This window comes from Lissotriton vulgaris, chromosome 2_1, assembly GCF_964263255.1.
Source record: "Lissotriton vulgaris chromosome 2_1, aLisVul1.2, whole genome shotgun sequence".
Taxonomy (NCBI): domain Eukaryota; kingdom Metazoa; phylum Chordata; class Amphibia; order Caudata; family Salamandridae; genus Lissotriton; species Lissotriton vulgaris.
The window spans coordinates 403,684,648-403,708,747 of record NC_141687.1 but is presented as its reverse complement, the minus strand read 5'-3'; the positions used below and the strand labels follow the sequence as shown (position 1 = coordinate 403,708,747).

The 24,100-nt window shown below is 51.3% G+C and overlaps 1 protein-coding gene across 1 annotated transcript in view; it reads right to left on the bottom strand.

Annotated features, from left to right (window-relative positions):
• Positions 1 to 526: 526 nt before the first annotated feature.
• LOC147730469 (cyclic nucleotide-binding domain-containing protein 2-like) overlaps positions 527 to 24,100 on the bottom strand; it is an 822,009-nt gene continuing 798,435 nt past the window's right edge. The window contains 1 exon segment of the mRNA XM_086954071.1: positions 527 to 872. Within this exon segment, the coding sequence (XP_086810197.1) occupies positions 527 to 872 (346 nt within the window).

Below are 24,100 nucleotides of genomic sequence, written 5' to 3'. Positions count from 1 at the left end.
GTCAGTATATTGAATAAACATCCAATTATATCAAAAGTACCTCATTACAACTTCCAGAGAATGCCTGCAGAGGAAATATGCCCAAGAAAACGGATACAAAGTCAAAAGCTGCATTTGGGCAGCAGCGCAGCAATTTTGATGACTTTTGCGATTAGGGAGCGTCGCAAGATGGTGGCCGCGACTTTGCGTTAACGCTCGGGAGATTCACATACCAAAGAAAAGCACTCCCGGTTCCGCCCGACGATGCCTCTTAATATGGTAACCATCGGACCCACCGGAACGCCTCACTCAGATGCCACCATTCACCGCGGGCGCCAAACCACGCCCCTCCATTTAGATATTTCTCATAGTGCATGTGGTACTTACATTTTGTTTTCCAACAACTTACTTCATTAAAGGAATAAAACAAAGGCCACTAAAATAGTCATTTGACAATATTGTATTTTATTATCTGCAATGTTTAGATGATATGCCTTGACAAGTGACAAAGAAGGGCAATTCGGGATGGGTAATTGGTACTCCTTTCTTACTGTAAGAATTTGTCCAGTCTGTTTCGGGGGATGTTGATGCCATGGATTAGACGCATCTCGATTCCTGGCAGCCCGTCTGCAGTGATTTTGCCTTTTCTATCAACAGGGATAAACATGGGCTCCTGATGAAGGTCGCTTTCCTGATGTGCTTGGACCACAGAGACCAGGTTGAGCATACCATCCTGATTGAGATCGATAGAGAACTGTATAAAGGAATGGTCCCCAGTTTTGAAGTCCCTCTTTGGTTTTATCACTCGGTGATCCAGCAACGTGTTCACCAGATCTGTTTTGAATAATTTCCAGCAGTTCTGTTTCAAAAAGATCTGGCACAGCTCATCATCCCTAAGAAAATAGCAAATGTCACATTATACTTTCCTAGAGAAACAACAGACATTTCCGAAAGTTGGTGAAACATTTATTCTTCCTCAGCAACATTATTTGGTAAAGACTAATTATTTAAGCAACATAAACAGCAAAATTATTCTACAGTACACAAACTCGGTGAAGGCTGTGCCATTTGAACTAATACTTAACATTGGTGGAACCCACATTTGTTATGTCTTCCCCTCTGTTCCTTTCCTTCAATTTAGGTTTTAAATTGCCTTTAAAACAGCCTCTTTTTAAAAATCTGCATTCTCAAGGTTAAACACCTAGTACTATCTTCTAGAGCCTAGGAACGTGTAAACATAAAGCAGAATAATGTAATTTAAATCTTTCACACGTCCATTATAGATATTTCCCTTTTCTCCTTTATCTCCTTTTCTTTTCTGCTCCCTTCCTTTCCATTTCTATGTGCTCTATTTCTCCCATGCCCCCAATGCTTTTCCTTTCCATGATTTTTTATTTGTTTTTTTGTTTTGATTATTTGTCTTTCTCTATCACATGGCTAAATTAGTTGATCCTCTCAGTTCTTCTCCAACCACGAACCCTTTTATACCACCTTATATCTATGGTACTAAAGGATACTGAGACTTGTGTCTGTCAACCATGGACCTCACAGATGCCTGTGCAGGGCACCACATTGTCAGGAAGACCACCCAGAGGAAAGGATGGTTTTAGCCTGTCATTTGTGTTGATCAAGCAAACCATCAGAACATTTTGGAATGATATTGACAACAGAGATGAATAAGCTTCCCAGTGAAAAATGAAGACTATCCCATAATGCTTTGAGTGGGCCTTGCACTACCCATTGTTGCATTACTTCTACTGTCCAAAAGGAGCCCATGAGGTTTTCCACTGTCCTATCAGAGTCAACATACCATCGGAGAGTCATCATTCTTTTCTTGAAGGAAAGGTTCAGAAAGCATTCCTTTCACTGCTATAAATGAGGCATTCATAAATCACAAGAAGGCCTGCCAGTCAATCAATATATAAAACAAGGGTCACGTGGGAGTTATTTGAAGTCCGACCAATCATCCAATCGTTCTGTGGGCTCTGAATTTTACGTTTTCTTCTTCACTCTATACTTAATTTGTTAATTACTCAATATTACCACACGTCTGAAAATTAGAAAAAATATTAGACGTAAGTGCTGAACAAACAGCCATATTTTTCTGTTATATATATGTTCATGAGACGATAAACAGAGATTCAAATGTGACGAAGTAAATCAAAGGTGCAGATAATGCAGTGCTAACATATTACAAAGAAATCTAAGCAATATATAAAAGCAATTATAACAACACACTGTACAATCCCCAGTGGCCCTGTATAACGTTTTGGCTCACCTGGATAGCCTGTACAACATAGTAAGTCCCCCATATCAAATGTAGCTCTCAACCATTTGTTTGTGTTGTCTTTATTTCGACCCCACTCAATTTAAGGGTCTTCGCAGGACGCTGTTGTCCTCCTCCCACACCTGACACATCGAAAGTGTAAGGGATCGGTTACCAGCACTATTTACTACTGAAACACCATGAAAGCTCGCATGGCCATCTAACCAATGACTGTGTAACTTACCACCATGATGATGAGGTATCTTATCTTCAAACTAGGATGAAATCACACAAAGACCATGAATATCCTACTCCTATCTGGGTACCTACATCTCAAACCCTCATGCTACATACAACATGCTCCTACTGTGCAGGGGAGCAAATGTGACCTCATGTGCGCGTAACTTCTTAATTGTGCAATCAATGCTGGCACCATCAGTGATTTACACGAGGCACAGTGAGCAAGATACATTATAACTTCCCCTTACTGTATGGGCACCGTATACACAATCTATAATCACCACAACACATGAGTAAACCATGCCTAGAAAAATCAAGTAGTTTATACGTATTCCAAATGAGATATGGGACCCCAAACATATTCAAACTGGCGTTACTGGCGCCTGTAGGCTTTACTGGTCTGTACATAATGAAAAATCGTTTTTCGCAAAGAAGAGTGGTTTTATAGGCTCCTTTTTTATAAGATTTGTGCGGATTTCAGGAAATTCAAATTCCGATAGACACTAAGCACATCCAATTGATATTTGGCCCTGTGAGAAGTTGGCCCGATATGCAACGTTCGCTATTCTAGCGACCGCTATGTATCGTTCCAACGACCCTTATGGTGTTTGGTTGTAAGTCAACCTATAGACCAGCTATCCTAGTAGCGTGGATACGAGCAGTCTAAGGCTAAAGACTCGAGAGGGCGCGTTAAGCCAGCTGTTTACCACACATGTACCCCTTGAACACCCAGTGAAAGGACACCACACAAGTGTTATGAAAATAAACAGTATATTTATTAAGAATCACAACAGCCCTGTACTCTTTATGAGGACAGGGTACTAAGCACAAACCAAATCTCTTTAGCAAATACTTCAAGTGCACGTTTAAACAAGTGTCCGAAGACACGGAAAGGTTAAGGTCTCGGGCGGACCCGATAAGGCAAGTCGGAAGCGAGGGACTCAGGACCCTAGAGTAAGGAGGCTATGCAGGCACCGAAATGCCGAGTTACCTAGCCACGAGGGCTGCGGCTGCACAAGTCTTACAGGCGTCGGGGTCTTCGCTGACGAGCCAGGAGCCGGAAGAAAAGGAGTTGCTGGCCGGCGACCAGTGCTGAATAGTTCGTAGAGATCCAAGCCTGGATCGGAGATTGAAGAAACCTGAAAGCAGAGGGGACCAAGTTCGTACTACTAGCCAGTAGTCAGAGGGTACCAGGAAGGCACCAGTTGGCCGTCACCTCGACCAGGTGAGTGGGCGACGCTAGGCTCTGCAGTCTCACGGACCAGGAGGCGTTGTCGGCGACCACGGTGGAGGTGCGAGCTGTCCCACGAAGGATGGCGCTGTCGGCGTCTTGAGTGGACCAGGAGGGTCCGGGGTGCTTCTCGAAAAGATGGAAGCAAGGGCCAGTCTGGAGCAACCAGACCGGCAGTGATGATTCTCCGATGTCGTCACAGAAGGACACAAGCCAGCGGCTAGTGACCAGACAACGTGCTGAGCAGCGAGCAGAAGGGCCCCACGCAGATCGTGGAGATGCTGGGAGACTGCACTTCGGAGTTGGAGCGGCTCAGGGTCGGGGCTTCTCGGACCCCAGAGCACTCACCAGAGAGTTACCTCGATGGTCGTGCTGGTTTTTAAGAGCGTGCAGGTTCTGATGATGGCCGGTCCCTCGAGGTCTCGTCGCACCCACAGATCACAGCTGAGCTGATGACGTGGGTAGAGGTCAGAGGTGCCAGGGAAGCCGGTTCTCGTCGAGCTGGGCCGTCGGATTCCTTGAGGAAGGACTTACAGCAAACCGCAGAGTTCTTAGATGGTGCCCGCTGATGCAGGGTGACTACTCCTTAGCCACAAGGGAGAAATCTTGAGAAGAGTCTTGAAGTCCTTTCGTAGAAAGTATTCTTGATTCAAAGATGATCTAATTTGGAAGGGTCCCCGCTCCGGCCTTTATCCTAAAGAAAGGGGTGGGTACATGACTAGGTCCTGCCCTAAGGGTGGGACCAGGAAGGGGGGTAGTTACACCCCTCTCCCCTGCCGGACTTTCCCCAGGCCAGGGCTGTCGCCCCTGGAACTGGTTCTAACCGGCAGATGCGTAGTGAGCACCGGGGTGCCACTCCGCAGTCACCTTCTCGCAAAAGCCCTACCTACCCAGAATACACAAACCCTGTCTGGGACGGTGCGAACACCGCCCTCGACAGGAAACCCTTTGTCCAAGCGCTCCTCGCTGGAAGGACTCCCAGCAGCAGGAGGTCAGACTCGTGTCTGTGGTGGCAGCATCCATTTTTGTGGAGCTGAGGCTTTCGTTAACTTTAACCGGGGTTCACAGTTACGTACATGTCGTGTCCCTCTAGAAGGGCGGGATGCTAACCTCGTCGCCAGGGTTGGTGAGAGGGCAGCACCCCGATTCGTATGACACCTTACTCGACATGTCTTGATAACGCGACACCGAAGTTAACGATGCGGTACGCGTTATCATGGAACAGCCATTGGGTCTTTTCTCCGCAAGCTGCAACCGGCTCGGCTCGGGCCAGAACACAGTTCACACGAGCCCATGCACTCTGCCTTCAGGATTGTCAAGGCCTGCCATAGGAGTGACTGAGAGGAACTCGGGTGTCCATTGGATGGTTAGATATAGAGCTACTATATCTAAAGCAAAGGGTGATTACACGACTTCGCCCCAGCTGTCATGCAGCCAGTTGTGTCAAATTTAGGAGGCCAACCAGGGGTGGCATAATACATGCTGCAGCCCCTGGCGGCCCTGGGTACACCTATGCCCTGAGTTACAGGGTCTGATAAGGTGGCCCAGTACCAATTGGTAAATGCACCTAGGGTACATATCGTAATTTAGAAAGAGAACAGCCAGGCTGTGGGTCTGATTGGCAGGCCCACAGCCAGAGAAAGTCGTAAACCAGTGAAACAAAAGCAAAAAATCTGGGTGATCATAGGATTGCAGACCCTACTCTCCTACATGACCCCCCCCCCCAAACGTCGGAACAACTAGCTAACCTTGACCAGGTGAGTCTTCTTGTTCTAAGTGGAAATATCTGGAGAGCCCATCGGCATTGCCATGATCAGTACCAGGTCTATGTTCCACTGTGAAGTCCATCCCCTGTAGGGAAATGGACCACCTAAGCAGTTTGGGGTTTTCACCCTTCATCTGATTTAGCCACAAGAGGGGCTTATGGTCGGTCTGAATCTTGAAGTGAGTGCCAAACAAGTATGGCCTCAGCTTCTTCAGGGCCCAAACCACAGCAAAGGCCTCCCTCTCAATAGCTGACCAATTCTTCTCTCTAGGGGTCAGCCTTCTGCTTATAAAAGCAATGGGCTGGTCTTGACCATCAAAATTCAGTTGAGAAAGAACAGCTCCCACACCCAACTCAGAAGCATCTGTTTGGACAATGAATGGTTTGGAGTAGTCCGGACTCTTGAGGATAGGCGCCGTGCACATGGCCTGCTTTAGGTCATCGAATGCTTTTTGACAGCTCGCTGTCCACTGAACCTTTTTTGGCATTTTCTTACTCGTCAGTTCATTTAATGGTGTCACGATGGAACCATAGTTCCTGACAAACTTCCTGTAGTAACCAGTCAGGCCCAAGAAAGCTCGAACCTGAGTCTGGGTGGTTGGAGGAGCCCAGTCCCTGATTGACTGTATCTTGCTCTCCAGTGGCTGAACCTGACCTCCACCTACAAGGTGGCCCAGGTATACAACCTGTGTCTGCCCTATCTGGCACTTGGTGGCCTTGATAGTGAGACCTGCTGCTTGCAGTGCCTCTAACGTCTTCCGCAGGTGGACCAGGTGATCCTCCCAGGTGGAGCTAAAGACGGCAATATCGTCAAGATACGCCGCACAGAAGTCATCCAGCCCAGTAAGGACGTGATTCACCAACCGTTGGAAGGTGGCAGGTGCATTTTTCAGACCAAAGGGCATCACCACGAACTGATAATGCCCACCAGGGGTTGAAAATGCGGTTTTAGGCTTGGCGTCCTCAGCTAACCTGATTTGCCAATACCCAGCTGTCAGGTCAAACGTACTTAAGTAGTTGGCCGAAGCCAATCTATCGATAAGCTCGTCTGCCCTTGGTATTGGGTGGGCGTCAGTCTTAGTGACTGCATTGAGACCCCTGTAGTCTACGCAAAACCTCATCTCTCTCTTACCACCCTGGGTGTGAGGTTTCGGCACTAGAACTACGGGACTAGCCCAAGGGCTATCCGAGGGTTCAATGACTCCCAGCTCCAACATTTTCTGCACTTCACTTTTGATGCAGTCTCTAACGTGATCAGGCTGCCTGTAGATTTTACTCTTTACGGGCAAGCTGTCACCAGTGTCGACCTCATGGGTGCACCAATCGGTCTGACTGGGTGTCAGAGAAAACAGATGTCGGAACGACTGAAGAACCTGTTTACAGTCGCTCTGTTGATGTTCGGAGAGGCTGCCACAAAAGACAACACCATCTACCGAGCCATCGTCAGGATTCTGAGTGAGCAGGTCGGGGAGAGGGTCACTCTCCTCTTCCTGTCCCTCATCTAGGGCCATGAGCAAACTCATGTCCTTCCTGTCGACATATGCTTTTAGCCTGTTGACATGAAGCACCCTGTGGGGGCTCCGGGGAGTTCCCAGGTCGACCAGGTAGGTGACCTCTCCCTTTTTCTCCAGGATGGTGTGGGGCCCGGACCATTTGTCCTTGAGTGCTGCTGGGGCCACTGGCTCCAACACCCACACCTTCTGTCCGGGCTGGTAAACAGTCAAGACAGCCTTTTGGTCATGCCAAGCTTTTTGGAGTTCTTGGCTGGCCTTAAGGTTTTCGGATGCCTTCTCCATGTATTCAGCCATCCGCGAGCGGAGGCCGAGCACATAGTCCACTATGTTGGTTGCAGGTTTTTTGAGAGGTCTCTCCCATCCTTCCTTCACCAAACACAGGGGTCCTCTTACAGGATGCCCGTACAAAAGTTCAAAAGGGCTGTAGCCAACCCCCTTCTGTGGGACTTCTCTGTAGGCGAACAAGAGGCAGGGGATCAGGACGTCCCATCTACGCCGAAGCTTTTCCGGTAGTCCATGAATCATCCCTTTTAGGGTCCTGTTGAATCTCTCAACAAGCCCATTGCATTGTGGATGATAGGGCGTGGTGAACTTGTAGTTGACACCACATTCCTTCCACATAGCAGTTAAATAGCTCGACATAAAGTTTGCACCTCTGTCGGAGACGACCTCCTTAGGGAAGCCCACTCTGGAGAATACTCCAACTAGGGCTCTTGCCACAACAGGTGCTGTAGTGGTCCTAAGGGGAATAGCTTCAGGATACCTGGTGGCATGATCCACTACCACCAGTATAAACTTGTGCCCTGATGCTGTCGGTGGTTCCATGGGACCGACGATGTCGATCCCCACCCGTTCAAAGGGCACCCCCACCACAGGCATTGGTATAAGGGGGGCCTTTGTCGTGCCACCTGACTTACCACTGGCTTGGCAAGTGACACAGGAGCGGCAAAACTCCTTGGTATCTTCGTTCATGTGAGGCCAGTGAAAGTGCGAGACAAGCCTGTCCCACGTTTTCGTCTGGCCTAAGTGACCTGCTAAGGGAATCTCGTGGGCCAAGGTAAGTAGGAAACCACGCTGAGACAAGGGTACGACCAGCCTCCTGGTCATGCCAGGCTTGGGGTCTCTTGACTCAGTGTACAGGAGTCCATCTTCCCAATATACCTTGTGGGTACCTGTGGCGTTCCCAGCAGCCTCAGCAGCAGCCTGCTGTCTGAGGGGTTCAAGAGAAGGGCAGTCTAACTGGTCCTTCCCCAGGTCTTCCCTTGAGGGTCCCCCTGAGCCCGAGAATTCAACTTGATCAAGTTCGAACTCCCTAGGCTCAGTTTCCCTCAATTCCTGTAGGTCAGCCTCCTCTGAGACTTGATCCTCGACCTGGGGCAAGGGGGAAGGCGCAGCCTTAACCCTACTGCTCTTTTTCTTGGGAGGTGTCTGCTCCGTTGTTCCAGGATCCAGCACCTGTTCAGTGGGGCATTTCCTGACCTGTGACCTAGTCACAGCGAACACATGTGCTGGCAAACCTAACATTTCCATGTGAGTCCGGTGCTCCACTTCTGACCATTGTGATGACTCCAAATCATTGCCCAACAAACAATCCACTGGGAGGTCTGGACTAACTACAACCTTCTTTTGGCCAGTTACCCCTCCCCAGGAGAAAGCTACAATTGCCATACTGTGATTGGTAGTGACATTGCTTGCATTGGTCACCAGGAATTCTGTACCTGGCATGATCTGTCCAGGGTCCGCAAAGTTAGGCGTCACCATGGTGACGCTGGCACAAGTGTCCCTATAGGCCTGAGCCATCTTTCCATTTATGAAAGGCGTCTGTCGGTATTTGCCCAGAGTATTGGGGCTTACGTCAGGGGACACGTCCACGTCCCCTGTACTGACAAGGACAGCCTGAGTGAGTGTGCCAACTAAGTTGTCACGCCCCTCAGAACCCAGGGTTAACCCTACTAAACCCTTGGGAGGCGCACTACCACTGCTGACTGTACTAGGGGGCACAGGTGCCTTAGGGGCTGCAGTGGCAGGAGTCTGCCCTCCTCCTTTCTTGGTGCACTCACTAAACCAGTGAGATTTACTTTTACAGTACTGGCACCATCTTTTGGATTGGCCTTCTTTCTTCTTTTGGGGAGCCTGACCCCCACCCTCTTTGGGTTGTTGGGGACCTGTCGAAGACTTCTGGTCATTTTGTTCCCCCTTAGAATCTTTACCCTTTTGGTCTGCTTTCTTCTGACCACCTTGATTCTGGCCCTGGTTCTGTTTAACTCTCGTACGAACCCATCTGTCTGCCTTCTTTCCCAATTCTTGGGGAGAGGTCAGATCCGAGTCGACAAGATGCTGATGCAACAACTGGTTCTGACAATTGTTTAAAATTTGTTCTCTCATCATCAAATTATACAATCCTGCGTAATCAGTAACCTTACTGCCCAGCAACCAGCCCTCAAAAGCCTTAGTGGCACAATCGACAAAATCAGACCAATCTTGAGACTGCGTTTTCTGGGTATCCCTGAACAGCACCCTGTACTGCTCAGTGGTTAGGCCGAACCCTTCAACGAGTGTATTCTTCAAGACTTGGTAATTATTAGCGTCCTCTACCCTTGTGGTGAGGAGCTTGTCTCTTCCTTTACCTTCAAAGGAGAGCCACAAGATAGCTGCCCACTGACTCTGAGGAACACCTTGCACAGTGCAGGCCCTCTCCAAAGCAGTAATCCATTTGTGGATGTCGTCCCCTTGTTTAAAGGGGGGCACTATCTTCCCAAGGTGTTTCGTATCGAAACTCTTTTCCCTATTACTAGGTACATTGCTGCCACCAGTGGGGACTGCCCCACTTAACTGTTGCTCTCTAGCAAAAGCAAGCTTTTCCTTGGCCAGGGCAAGTTCTTCCCTTTCGATCCTCAGATTAGCTGCCCTTTCCTTCGCTTCGTACACTCTCCTCTGAGGGGACGTCATCCCTCTTTGAGAAGAGTTGTGAGAGCCGTTGGTATGAAGGGATCTGCCAGAGCCTCTTGACAGAGATCTGGCTCGTCCATTCCCCATGTTAAGCGGACCTGACAGTAGCGCTGGGGTTCCCCCAGTACCACTATCATGTTTGCTTAAGTTGGACCGTGTTAGTCTGACGACTTCTACCTGTCCCTTATCTGCCTCATCCCCAGAGAGATCCTCATCCTCATCCTCCTCACCATTTTCGTTCTCAGTTGCGAGGTGTATGAGGTCAGGATCGTCCCGGGTTCCCTCGAGGGGAGGCATGTCTCCTTCTGGATTAGAAGAGCTACGAAGTTTCTCAGCTCTCCTGGCATCATAAGTCTCCAAGAGGCCAATCAGAAAGGACGTTGTGGGGTTAGACCCCTGCTGAATCTTCCGGGAGTGACACAGTCGTCTTAACTCCTTGAAGCTCAGCACAGTATATCCTGAAGGGATGACCTGTGGAGGGTCAACTGACACAAGGGGAGACTCAGAGTTTCCTCCTTGGCCCGACATACTGTTTCTAGTGTGGTGTAAGTGATGCACCTACCTACACTATGTGTTTTCCTACTGTTCCCTTGCTAAGAGTTGTAGCCAAGGTGTGCTAAGCCTTGAGGAGCTACAACAGCTGGTTCAGTAGAACTCAGAGTATTCTAAGCTTTAGTTATATGTACTAACAGTACTTGTGCGATCTTTCAACAAGATATTCTTAGGATACGTGTGGTAAAACAACAGCAAGCTCAAATCCCAACCGCTGCTCACCAATGTGAGAAGTTGGCCCGATATGCAACGTTCGCTATTCTAGCGACCGCTATGTATCGTTCCAACGACCCTTATGGTGTTTGGTTGTAAGTCAACCTATAGACCAGCTATCCTAGTAGCGTGGATACGAGCAGTCTAAGGCTAAAGACTCGAGAGGGCGCGTTAAGCCAGCTGTTTACCACACATGTACCCCTTGAACACCCAGTGAAAGGACACCACACAAGTGTTATGAAAATAAACAGTATATTTATTAAGAATCACAACAGCCCTGTACTCTTTATGAGGACAGGGTACTAAGCACAAACCAAATCTCTTTAGCAAATACTTCAAGTGCACGTTTAAACAAGTGTCCGAAGACACGGAAAGGTTAAGGTCTCGGGCGGACCCGATAAGGCAAGTCGGAAGCGAGGGACTCAGGACCCTAGAGTAAGGAGGCTATGCAGGCACCGAAATGCCGAGTTACCTAGCCACGAGGGCTGCGGCTGCACAAGTCTTACAGGCGTCGGGGTCTTCGCTGACGAGCCAGGAGCCGGAAGAAAAGGAGTTGCTGGCCGGCGACCAGTGCTGAATAGTTCGTAGAGATCCAAGCCTGGATCGGAGGTTGAAGAAACCTGAAAGCAGAGGGGACCAAGTTCGTACTACTAGCCAGTAGTCAGAGGGTACCAGGAAGGCACCAGTTGGCCGTCACCTCGACCAGGTGAGTGGGCGACGCTAGGCTCTGCAGTCTCACGGACCAGGAGGCGTTGTCGGCGACCACGGTGGAGGTGCGAGCTGTCCCACGAAGGATGGCGCTGTCGGCGTCTTGAGTGGACCAGGAGGGTCCAGGGTGCTTCTCGAAAAGATGGAAGCAAGGGCCAGTCTGGAGCAACCAGACCGGCAGTGATGATTCTCGGATGTCGTCACAGAAGGACACAAGCCAGCGGCTAGTGACCAGACAACGTGCTGAGCAGCGAGCAGAAGGGCCCCACGCAGATCGTGGAGATGCTGGGAGACTGCACTTCGGAGTTGGAGCGGCTCAGGGTCGGGGCTTCTCGGACCCCAGAGCACTCACCAGAGAGTTACCTCGATGGTCGTGCTGGTTTTTAAGAGCGTGCAGGTTCTGATGATGGCCGGTCCCTCGAGGTCTCGTCGCACCCACAGATCACAGCTGAGCTGATGACGTGGGTAGAGGTCAGAGGTGCCAGGGAAGCCGGTTCTCGTCGAGCTGGGCCGTCGGATTCCTTGAGGAAGGACTTACAGCAAACCGCAGAGTTCTTAGATGGTGCCCGCTGATGCAGGGTGACTACTCCTTAGCCACAAGGGAGAAATCTTGAGAAGAGTCTTGAAGTCCTTTCGTAGAAAGTATTCTTGATTCAAAGATGATCTAATTTGGAAGGGTCCCCGCTCCGGCCTTTATCCTAAAGAAAGGGGTGGGTACATGACTAGGTCCTGCCCTAAGGGTGGGACCAGGAAGGGGGGTAGTTACACCCCTCTCCCCTGCCGGACTTTCCCCAGGCCAGGGCTGTCGCCCCTGGAACTGGTTCTAACCGGCAGATGCGTAGTGAGCACCGGGGTGCCACTCCGCAGTCACCTTCTCGCAAAAGCCCTACCTACCCAGAATACACAAACCCTGTCTGGGACGGTGCGAACACCGCCCTCGACAGGAAACCCTTTGTCCAAGCGCTCCTCGCTGGAAGGACTCCCAGCAGCAGGAGGTCAGACTCGTGTCTGTGGTGGCAGCATCCATTTTTGTGGAGCTGAGGCTTTCGTTAACTTTAACCGGGGTTCACAGTTACGTACATGTCGTGTCCCTCTAGAAGGGCGGGATGCTAACCTCGTCGCCAGGGTTGGTGAGAGGGCAGCACCCCGATTCGTATGACACCTTACTCGACATGTCTTGATAACGCGACACCGAAGTTAACGATGCGGTACGCGTTATCATGGAACAGCCATTGGGTCTTTTCTCCGCAAGCTGCAACCGGCTCGGCTCGGGCCAGAACACAGTTCACACGAGCCCATGCACTCTGCCTTCAGGATTGTCAAGGCCTGCCATAGGAGTGACTGAGAGGAACTCGGGTGTCCATTGGATGGTTAGATATAGAGCTACTATATCTAAAGCAAAGGGTGATTACACGACTTCGCCCCAGCTGTCATGCAGCCAGTTGTGTCAAATTTAGGAGGCCAACCAGGGGTGGCATAATACATGCTGCAGCCCCTGGCGGCCCTGGGTACACCTATGCCCTGAGTTACAGGGTCTGATAAGGTGGCCCAGTACCAATTGGTAAATGCACCTAGGGTACATATCGTAATTTAGAAAGAGAACAGCCAGGCTGTGGGTCTGATTGGCAGGCCCACAGCCAGAGAAAGTCGTAAACCAGTGAAACAAAAGCAAAAAATCTGGGTGATCATAGGATTGCAGACCCTACTCTCCTACAGGCCCCATCCGGATAATGTCAGAATTTCCTGAAAACATCTTTCACCGGCAAGAGCTCTTTTGTTGTCATTGTAGAGTTCATTTCTGATACTCTATGTAAATAAAAATAAAAAATCCTGGATTCAATGATCTCATTTCACAGTGGTGTGGAAATCCAATATCATATGGCGCAAGGTCAGCAGTGTCTGCTTGGAAAGAATGTTTAAATTATTTTGGTGTCTCTGAGAACTAGTGGGAAAGTAATCTAGTCCTTTTACAGCTGAAATGTATGATCAGCTTCAAAAGGCCCCGCAAAAAAACTAACCCCCTTTCTTTGAAGCAGGATTAGAGGAGTTATAGTTGTTAAAAAATGTATATATTTTTATACTTATAGGGCCTCATTTATGAGACCCTTAGTGCCGGCGGAATATCACCCCTAGTGCCGCCGACAGCACTAAGCCACTTTTTTTGGCTTATTGCTGCCTTATAAATATGGGTCCCTTTAACGCAGTTTTCTGCATTAAAGGGTCATGCAATAACATAATAATAGGGCATGTATGTGCGCCATATGCACACTCATGTACATTTCAGGGGTGCAGCTGGGTGTCTTTGAGACACCCCTGCACCCTTGAAATGATTCTTAAATTGCGATTAGCAAATTGCGAATTCGCAATTTGGGATTTATTTTGCAATCATTCCTATGCGCCTCCTGGCCCATAGGAATGCATTGGAAATTATTCCTTAATTGCGAATTCGCAAAATGCGAATTCGCAAATAAGGAAGATTAAGGAATCACTAAAAAAAAGCGAATTTCTTCATACATGCCATTTTGCGATTCCTAAATAGCGATTCCTTAAAAATCGCTATTTAGGAATCGCAAAAGGGTTTGTTGATACATATGGCCCCATGTCTTCTTTTCTTGCTATATATATTTTACCCAATGTTTATACTCAATTTATTTTTTTTTTTTTATTTGTTTTCATTGCAGAGTTATAGACAATCTTCAGGGTCAAATGACCAGTCTTCCTCTTACAACGCAAGGCACCATACTGTAGCCAAATAGTACACAGCCATTCAGCCCACATCCCGGAGGCTGGGCGGCGCACCAACAAGCCCCATCAGGCGGTTCCACACACTGGCCAGAGGCACACCCGGTCAACAGCACAATCATGTATCTGCTTTTGTTGCCTATCAAACTCCCCCCCTCCCCCCCTCCCCACCGCTGACACTTCCCGCACTTTACTTTATGCAATGTCCGGGCCCCCAGTGTCCGCCTCGTCAGGTCCACGCTAGTTCACTACTAGAGCAGACGTCTGATTGCGTCTAATATCATCCACTCCTCGTCGACACCTACGTGTCGCCCTACCTCCGACTGCTGGTGATCTGGTGAATTCCCTGTCGTGGGTGCCCCCTTTGGTGTATCTGCAGTGTCCCAGTAACTACCACCCCCCACCCCCACCCTCCCCTGCTGCCTCTGATGTGGGTGGTATCTGTGGGTTCCAAAATGATGTCAAATTGCCCATCGGAGTCAAGCTTTGGCCTTCCTAGCCTCATGGAACCTCCCCGCCCAGACGTCCCTCCTCTTCATCCTTGGTCAAATGGTCGTTCAGGTCCTGCACAATCATTTCCCATGCTCTTGCAAGCTCTAAGCTCTTCTCGTTACCAGTCCTCGTAGCCTGCCGCATTCTAATCTCACTCTCACATTTGGACCATTTTCGCAGCTCATTCAACCATCTTCGAACAGACGGATCCTCCCTGGATTTCCAGTGCCAAGTAATCTCCCTTTGCGCTAGAATGAGTCCTAGGTCGATAAACTTGCTCGTGTTTTGGTCTTTGCCGTGTGTGGGAACCATAGCAATATGCACGCGGCCATATCAAAGTCCACCTCTCTCTCCGTAACAGCATTCAAAAGCTCTCCCACCTCTGCCCAGTATGTCCCCAACCGCGGGCATATGGTCTATCTCAACTGCAGGTACTAAGCATCTCGGACACGCTGCATCCTGTACCTGAAAGTGCCTTCTGATTTTCCCTGGCGTCAGGTACGCCCTATGCAATATAAAGAAATGTACCTGTTGGAAGTTTGCATTCCTACAACCCTTCCATGTTCTCTTCCAAATATGGCCCCAAACCGGGTCTGGTATGGGCTTACCTATGCTGTCCTCCCATTTTCCCTTCAGCGCGGCCAACGGTGCAAGACCCTCGTTCAGCATTCTTGAATGAATACGGTCACCGCCTTTACCGTACCCGCAGCCATCACGACCTATTGGCAGGCCATGGTCGTATCTGGTTCCTCCAGTCCCCCCTTCCAGTGTTTTTGTATCGCTGTTGTCACTGCGGCATGCAAGAGGTAGCTCCCATCCGCAAGCCCGAACTGGTCCTGCAGCACCCGATAGGGAACTAGCACCCCGTCGGCATAAAGATCTCCCAACATCTGCAGTCCCAGATCTTCCCATTCCGCCAACGGAGACCAATCTCCTCCATGAGGCAGTGCCGTCAGCATTCCTATGGGGATCTCTGGAGCATATGGGCTCTCTTCAGGCTCCTAAGCCAGCACATCCGGAGGGTTTTCTCTTCAATCGTGAGATCGCACAATCCCAGCTTCTGCTGCATTACAATGTAGGACAGGATGTGCCGCTGTATACCTTTCCCCCGTCCCTGGTCGGGGCCCCTGTACTCTCTCGCAATGTTCTGCGTCAAGATCTGAAGCTGGGCCGCTAGGTAGTACAGCTCGAAATCGGGGACCGCCATCCCCCCCTCAAGCTTGGGACTATGCAAAGTATGCAACGCCACTCTGCGTCTTCCGTGGCCCCAAAGGACGGCAACGACCATCGATCGCAAATCTCTGAAAATCCTCAGGGGGATCCATATCGGTAAGGTGCGGAAATAATAAAGCAACCGCGGCAGTGCCACCATTTTCAACAGTGCTATCCTGCCCTGCACTGACAAGGGGAGAGAGGCCCAAAAAGTCATGCAGCCCCGCAGCGCCCTTATGCAACGGCCTATGTTTCCCTCCAGTAGGTCAGCAGCTTCATGATAAACCCGGACCCCTAGGTAGGTGAAGCAAGAGCCCTCCCAGACCACATCCGTTGTCAGAGGGGGGTACGACACGTTCCCCTTCAGCGGGAAAATACAGGTTTTACTCCAGTTTACCCTAAGGCCCGATAGCCTGCCAAACCGGGAGAGCATTTCGGTCGCCCCACCAAGGGCACCTTCCAAGTCCTCCAAGTAGAGCAGCAGATCATCCGCATACAGGGAGATATGGTGGATTCCCTCGTTACTCCAGACTCCTGGATATAGTACTCCCGTTCGTGCCTGTGCCGCCAATGGTTCCATCGCCAAAGCGAACAGGAGAGGGGACAGCGAGCAGCCCTGCCTCGTCCCTCTGGGCACTGGATACGTGGGCGATATTGCCGGTCTCAGTCTGACCCTGGCCGTTGCTCAGCATAGAGGACCCTCGTCCAGCGGCCAAAGCCACCTCCCAGGCCAAGCTTCTCCAGGACCTTGTCAAGATATAGCCATCCTAGGCTATCAAAGGCCTTCTCTATATCCACCGATAGCACTGTGGATCTATTGTCCAGGGCCTGGGCGCTGTCCAGTATACGGATCAGGCGGCGGATATTGAGGGATGTATTCCTGGTGGGGATGAACCCCGCTTGGTCCTCATGGACCAATGTGGTCATGTGTGGCAGCAATCTAGTTGCCAGAATACGGCTTAAGATCTTGTAATCGACTGTCAGCATAGACAGGGGCCTATATGAAGTCACTTCTGTGGTTTCTTTCCCTGGTTTCAGCAGCGGCACCACCAAGGCTTCCCTCATCGATTGGGGGAGGCGTCCCAAGGTCTGGGCCTCTGAGTATACTACTAGGATTCTTGGAGCCAAAATATCTATGAATTTCGCATAGAATTCAACCGGCAGGCCATCCACTCCTGGCGTCTTATTCCTAACCATCTGTTTAATGGCCACCCGAATCTCCGATAGAGTTATCGGGCCGCCCAAGTCCTTCGCAGTCTCATCATCTAGTGTCGGGAGCTGAACAGCATCTAGGTATTCGTCTATCACAGCGCCTTCCACCCCCAACTGGCTCTCATATAGAGTCGTATAGTAGGATTGGAAGCGATTCAAGACCGCAGACTGGGTATAGACCACTTCCCCAGACCCCGTTTTAATGCTCATGATCGGGTTACCTCTAGGTTCTGGGTTGGCGAGTTTGGCAAGTAGCGTGCCCACCTTATCTCCCTCCCCGTGCACCCTGGTAAGGTACAACTTGTAATCATAGCATCTCAGTCTCTCTGCTTCCGTTGCCACTACTTCTTTCACTTCTAATAGCCTGCCCTGTAACTCTGGCCGCTCTGGCCTGCGCCGCTCTAGGTCCATTAGCGCACATTCTGCTTTCTCCAGATCAGCCACCACCGTCGTTCTGGCATTCGAAAATCTACCCATACACACTCCTCTCACCACCACCTTCATCGCATCCCATTCCACCGATATTGCAGTGGTCGTGCCCTCATTCACCTCAAAATACTGCTCGATGCCCTGCTGGACCGTGTCGCTAAACAATGGATCCTCTAATGTGTCAGGGCGCAACCTCCACGTCGGTACTGCAGACCTCACCCGCTGCCATTGTACTGTCATCATTAAGGGATTGTGGTCAGAGATGGTCCTGACCAGATACTCCGTATGTGTTTTCATTGCTGCCATACTCCCGCTACACAGTATAGAGTCTATTCTAACATGTAATGCATGCAGTGCTGAAAAGAAGGAGTAGTCCCTAACGTCGGGGTGTTGCTCCCTCCACACATCCACTAGGCCCCACCTCTCCTGCCAATCTTTCCTATGTGCGGCCAACCTCCGTACCGGAGAGTCGGCCAGCGGCGGGTGTGATCTATCCCGCGCCACGTCCGTGATGGAATTAAAGTCTCCACCCACTATAATGGGGCCCGCTAGGAAGTGTGCCATTAATCCGGAGAGTTTGTCAAAGAAACGGGCTTGGTCTACATTAGGGGCATATATACTGCTCAGCACCACCTCCCGGCCATACAGACTGCCCTCCACTACCACAAATCGGCCCTCAGGGTCCACTAGTTGGTTCGTAACCTGGAATGGGACTCCCGCTCTCACCCATATCAGTACCCCTCTAGCAAACGCCGAATATGTTGTACCAAACACTTGACCTCGCCATCTCTTTTGCAACGCAGTACATTCCTGCTTGGTCAGATGGGTCTCCTGCAATAATGCAATTTGGACGCCTCGTCTTACCAAATAAGCATGCACCTTGCTTCTCCGGGACATCGTACGTAGTCCACAGACGTTCCATGTAAGGCTTTTTAAATCAGGTAACGTTCCCATTGCTGCTATTTCCCCTCCATGTCGGCAGCATCAATTGAACCCCCACATCACGGCAGCATTCTCCCCAACGTGAAACAACCCAAAAAACTTTCCCAACCCCTCTCCCCAGAACAGGACCCAATAACGAAGTATCAGTCCCCATCCAAACAGAAAACATCACACACGGTCCACTACTCTGTGGTCGTCACCACAGAAGGCCTTAAGGGCGATGAGGGGAGGCCCGGGCCGACCCGGGGCAAACTGTGTCCCCGCTCCAAGCCCTAGATCCCTTATTACTGTTACAACAGAGTACCTGCTAGTCCGCCAGACACCCCAGATAGTCCGCTCCAGCAGGAGCCGCATTGTAGGCCCACACTGCAATTGTCACTCGTTGAACAGCCCATCCGCCGTTTGTGGGGTGACCTTCGGTCCCACGGAGTTGTCCGCCTCAGACAGTTCCTCCCCAGACTTTCTGCTCTCCACTTCCGAGTCTGAGTCTTCCAGTCCCTTCTCCTGCTGCGAACCCGTGATGAACGCCGTTGCCACCAGCGCCCCCTTTCTGTCCTACGCCATCCCGGCAGTTCGCTGTGCATGTTTAAGTTTGTTCTTCTTGCGAATGCGCTGTGATTTTCGGACCTGCACCGGCTTCTGTCGTTCCCGTTCACCTTTTTGTTGGCGATCTGTGCCAGCGCGGTACAACTCCAACCAAGTCCACGCCTCATCGGGGGTCTGGAAGAATTGGGTCGCCCCATCCAGGATTACTCGCAGTTTGGCCGGGAAGAGTAGAGAATACTGAATACCCTCATTTCTCAGCTCTTTCTTCACGGCCAGGAACGATGCCCTGTTCCTCTGGACCTCTTGCGTATAGTCTGGGAAGATCGTGACCGAGCTATTGTCTACTTTGAAGGGGCCCACCGAGCGTGCTCTTTGAATCAGGAAGTCCCGGTCCTTGAAGTGCAAGAGTCTGATCACCATCGGCCGTGGGGGGTGCCCCTGCATGGGTGGGCGAGTCGGGACCCTGTGCGCTCGCTCCAGGGAGAAGAACGGAGACAAGCCCTCCGGGGCCACAACCGTTTTCAACCAGTTCTCCATGTAGGCCACGGCGTCGTCACCCTCAATTTTTTCTGGCAGGCCCACCACCCGTATGTTGTTCCTCCTGTTGCGGCTTTCGGAGTCCTCCGCCCGTCTCTCCAGCGTCGCGAGCCTCTCCAGGACATCAGACAATTTGCGTTCTGCAGTGACCACCACTGGTTTCAGTTCCAGGAGCAGTTGTTCATTATTCTTTACTTTGTCGGACAATTTTGCGTGGTCCGCCCTCAACAGGCCCAATCCTGTGGCCACCTGAGCAATGTCTTGGTGTAGGGATTCTTTGGTTGCCGTGATCGCGTCCAGTATGCCATCCAGCCGCGCGTTCAATCTTAGTTCCTGCGCTGACGCATCCTGCGCTGCTGGAGACCCCCCGTCCGTGTCCGGCATGGTCAGCTAGCCGCCTCCCCTGTCCGCACTCACTTTACTGCCAATGGCGGCCATCTGGGTATCCGCGTGTATCACCGCTGGGTAGCCCCCGATTGACTGGCTATTCCAAAGGGCCCTCTGCTGGGCGACTGCCCCTCGAGTCTTACTTTCACTCCTCGGTCTTAAGCGTCTGCCCAGAGTATGGCCGCCGTCTCCAGAGGGCCCGCTCCCCGCTCAAGGAGGCACTATCACGTTCAGGGTGAGCCTGCCCCTGGTTCTCTGGGCGAGCCCGCTCCAACTGGTTCCTCACCGTTCAAGGGCTCCGCCAGCCAGCGCTTCCCCCCCGCGCCAGGACCCGACACGTGTTAGGGCCAAGAGTCGACTGCACCCCCGCAGGCTCTCAATGCAGGACAGCCCCCACTGGGCTTGGGTGCGTCTCCCCTGCGGTGCAGCGCGGCGGTCCCCCCCGCCGCCTAGGTCCTGTTCCCCTGGCCGGCTCCACGCCAGCTGCACAAGTTTGTGTTCTCCCTACGACCAGTCGTGTTCGGCTGGCCAGGTCGTGTACTCCCCCCCCCCGGCCGCTCCTCACCGTTCGCGGACCGGGTCCACCTCTGAAATGCCGCCGCTGTTGTCAGGCTGGTTCCCTTCCGCGGGCCGAGTCCTCCGTGCCGCTCCCCTACCAGCTCCTCAGCGCTTGACCAGATTCCGGAGCACCGACACCGCTCAGGGTTCCGCCGCCGTAGGGGGACCAGGCGACTCCGCAGACTACGTCTCCCCGGCGCAATGGCCGCCGGCACCAGCAGCGGGGGGGATGGGCTCCCAGTCAGCGACCCCGTGTCGGCAGGCCCCCGCTCCCCACTCCCTCCGCGGTCTCTCCTCCTCAGCCAGCTAGGCTGCACCCGCCTGAGTCCTCGGACCGCTGCCCGCTCCGCACCGCACCGCAGCCGCGGTCTACGGTTCCCTTCAGCTCAGCCTCTGCTGCTCGGCGCGGTCGCCATCTTGGGCTCTTTGTCTGCCGTTCCGCGGGGCACCGCAATCCGCTCTCCTCTCCGTCTCCGGCCACCTGCTGGCCCACGATTGTCACCCGCTGTGTGTCCGGTGACCAAAGCTCGGTTCCCGAGCTTTCTGCTCGCCCAGACGCGAGGGATTACAGGATTATTGAGGGATCAGGCACGGAGCTATGGGCTCACGCCGCCATCCCGATCGGCGTCCAAGCCACGCCCTCCCAATGTTTATACTCAAGACCATGTTTCCGTAGGAAATGAATTTTTTGTGCTGCTAATACTTTTGGCCCCATTTGATGAATCTCAACAAAACGTTACGAAAACCTGCTACTTTGTGATTGGTTTGCACATTGAAAGTTTCGGAATGAGCCATCATGTGGGGGCTGGGAATAAAGGGGGTGGTCCCTAAACACATTTTCCCCATTCATTCTTCCTTAGGAATTTTGAAACAGCTGCAGCCCAAACTGCAGAACAGATTTACACCAAATTTGGTAAAATACTAGATCGTGGCCCAATAAGAGTGCTTTTTGTAATTTGGTGCCAATCTATTCAGCAGTTTTTGAGCAATTAATTCTCTAAAACGTTGTATATCTAGGGACACAGAGGATCCGCAGAGCCGCCAGATTTCCTGCTGAGAACTGATTGGCAGCCACCACATCAGCAAGGAAGTGCTGGTTGTCATCATAGGTCTTGGGACTTAGTCCAGAGTCCTAAAAAAACTCAACCGAAAGACATAAGGTGGCAGGGTAGTCAGACCTCGCCTAGGGCCAAAACAATTCAAAAAAAGATATTACCACACAAATTCGTGGCGGATCTGCAAATCCATGCTTCATTTTTATTTACCCTCCAACAAGGGTGGGCCATGGCCCGACAACACAATTAATGATTATTTTGGGTAGGGGGCTTATGGCCCCCTCCATAGGCCATTTCTTGCCCTGGGGCCCCATCCCTGTGGGCCTCACTGATTTGTATGAGTAGGGGCAGCTGTACCGCTGTCCAGGCCACTTTAGGCCCCAGGGACCCCATCCCCCGGGGCACACAGTAGTTTAAAGGGGGGGGGGTGCCCGACTCCCCTCCTCAGGTCACTTATGGCCCTGGGGATGCATGCCCTGGGGTCTGCAGTATTTTAAAGTGGAGTGATCAGCTCTGCTCTCCTCCACAAGCCTCTAAGCACCCTGGGAACCATATTCCCCAGGGTCGCTAAACTATGTTGAAGGAAAGGAGAGCACACAGCACCCCTACCAGAGCAATTAATAACCCCCGGGACCTCGTTCCCCAGGGCTGACTCACATGTTGTGTCCCGGGGAGCCCACACCAGTACAAAGCGGTTCCCTTGCTCACACCGTCACGGGTAGGCAAGCCTGTCTTTGGCCACACAGGAGCAACCACAAAGTCTGCTCCTGCAGGCTAGGAGCAAACTTGAAATCGGTTTCCCTACCTGAATGCGCTGAGCCAGCTGGGGAGTCTGGTGCCTTGGGCTTCACCCATGGCCTCCTACAAGTATATGGTGGGTGCCCTGGTTGGGCACCACGGCACCCACTTTAAGAAATGCAGCCCTGGGAGATGGGGACCACGGAGCCGATATCTTCTCTGAGAGGAGGACTTCACGATCCCCCTTCCCTTTTAACGTATATACCCAGCCCTGGGGGATGGGGTCCCTAAGGCCTAAAGAGCCCTGGGGAGGGGTGTCATACTACTATTTTTGGTAGTGGCCCTGGGGGTTGGATTTACGTATTGTCCTAAATAATTAGGTTACGTTAAAAAAATTAGAAATTGACTGGAAAAAAAAAACAAAGGATAAAGTAAAATTATAGTTAGGTGAAATGTTCATTAACAAAGTAATGTTTTAAATTAAAAAAAAACACAAATTCACCAGTTATGGTATTTCAAGTAACTATGACTCGTGCCCTAAAAAAATGTTAACCTCGAGTCTTCACCATGCAATGCTAATTACTCCACAGATTACATCAGTCATTACATCTTCAATTACATCATTAATAATATCAATGCAACATCTGCAGTGAAATTATTGAAGAGAAACTGTGCATTGCTGAAGCGCGAGTTATAGTTAGCTTAGGGCTTGAGTCTTAGGAGGTCTTTAGGAAGACGGCGAAAGTCTGGACTTTCATCCATCCGCCATTTAATCGTATTTGGGAGCGCCCTCCTACAAGGCAGCGGTCCCACAGGGCAAATTAGGATTTGACCGCCACCGTGGGGGTTGCATTGCTCATGTTTTCCATTGTGGCTGGTGCTGCGCTCTGCAGCACCTGCCGCAAGCCAAAACAAACAAATCCCTGCACTTCGTGGCAGGTACCATGTGGTGCCTACCACATGGTGTAGGGTTATGGTACCCCCCAGGGCCTATGTCCCTGGCTGCCTAGGGGGTTAGAGGAGCCTACTACAAGCCCCCAAATCTGTTTCTGTCTGCCGTTTTGCTGCGGGTTGACCGCCGCAGAACGAATGTCGGAAAGGGAAATTGTAATCCCTACAGTGGTGCCTGACAGGCACTGCCGCAATTCTGGGATTCCAGGGAGGTCGGACAGGCGGTCGGATACGGACCGCCAGTCGGGACCTTGGCGGTCAGTGCCACCCGTCAAAATGCAATTCTACTTTGGCTGCAGCTGTGTCCTGTTCCCCTGTTGTTCCCGCCCCTGCCTGGATAGTGAAAAGACCTTTCACGGCCCCCGCTCCGCGGGAGCTGTTCACAGTGGGTGTTAGCAGCTGAAAGGAGCACATTACCTGGGACTGCGAGGACCAGCATTCTACTTTGGCCGCAGCGGTGTCCTCTTCCCCTGTTTTTCCCGCCCCTGCCTGGACGGATTTAATTGACTATACATCTCCGCCACATGGACAAGCGCGGGGCGAAGCCCGTGCCAAGGGCGGGCCCGTTGTAGCCCGTTCGAGCCGGGAGGAGACTGGACCGAGCCCCCCTCTTTTGTCATCCTTGGAAGCAGGAGCCGTCTCAAGTCTCTTGTAAGTACTTTTGTGGGGTGGATTCAGATTTTCATTTTTATCCCACTTCTGAAATATGGCTGTACGGGAGTCAAGGAGTAAAGCCCACAATGGCAATCTTATGGGAACCCTGGACAACTTTATATTGAGAGCCAACTCTGTGATTGACCAGGGTATTGTGTTAATGGAACGCAGGGTGTCGCAGGATCTTGCCATGGCTAAAAGATCCTCAATGTGGCACTTTGCGAACGC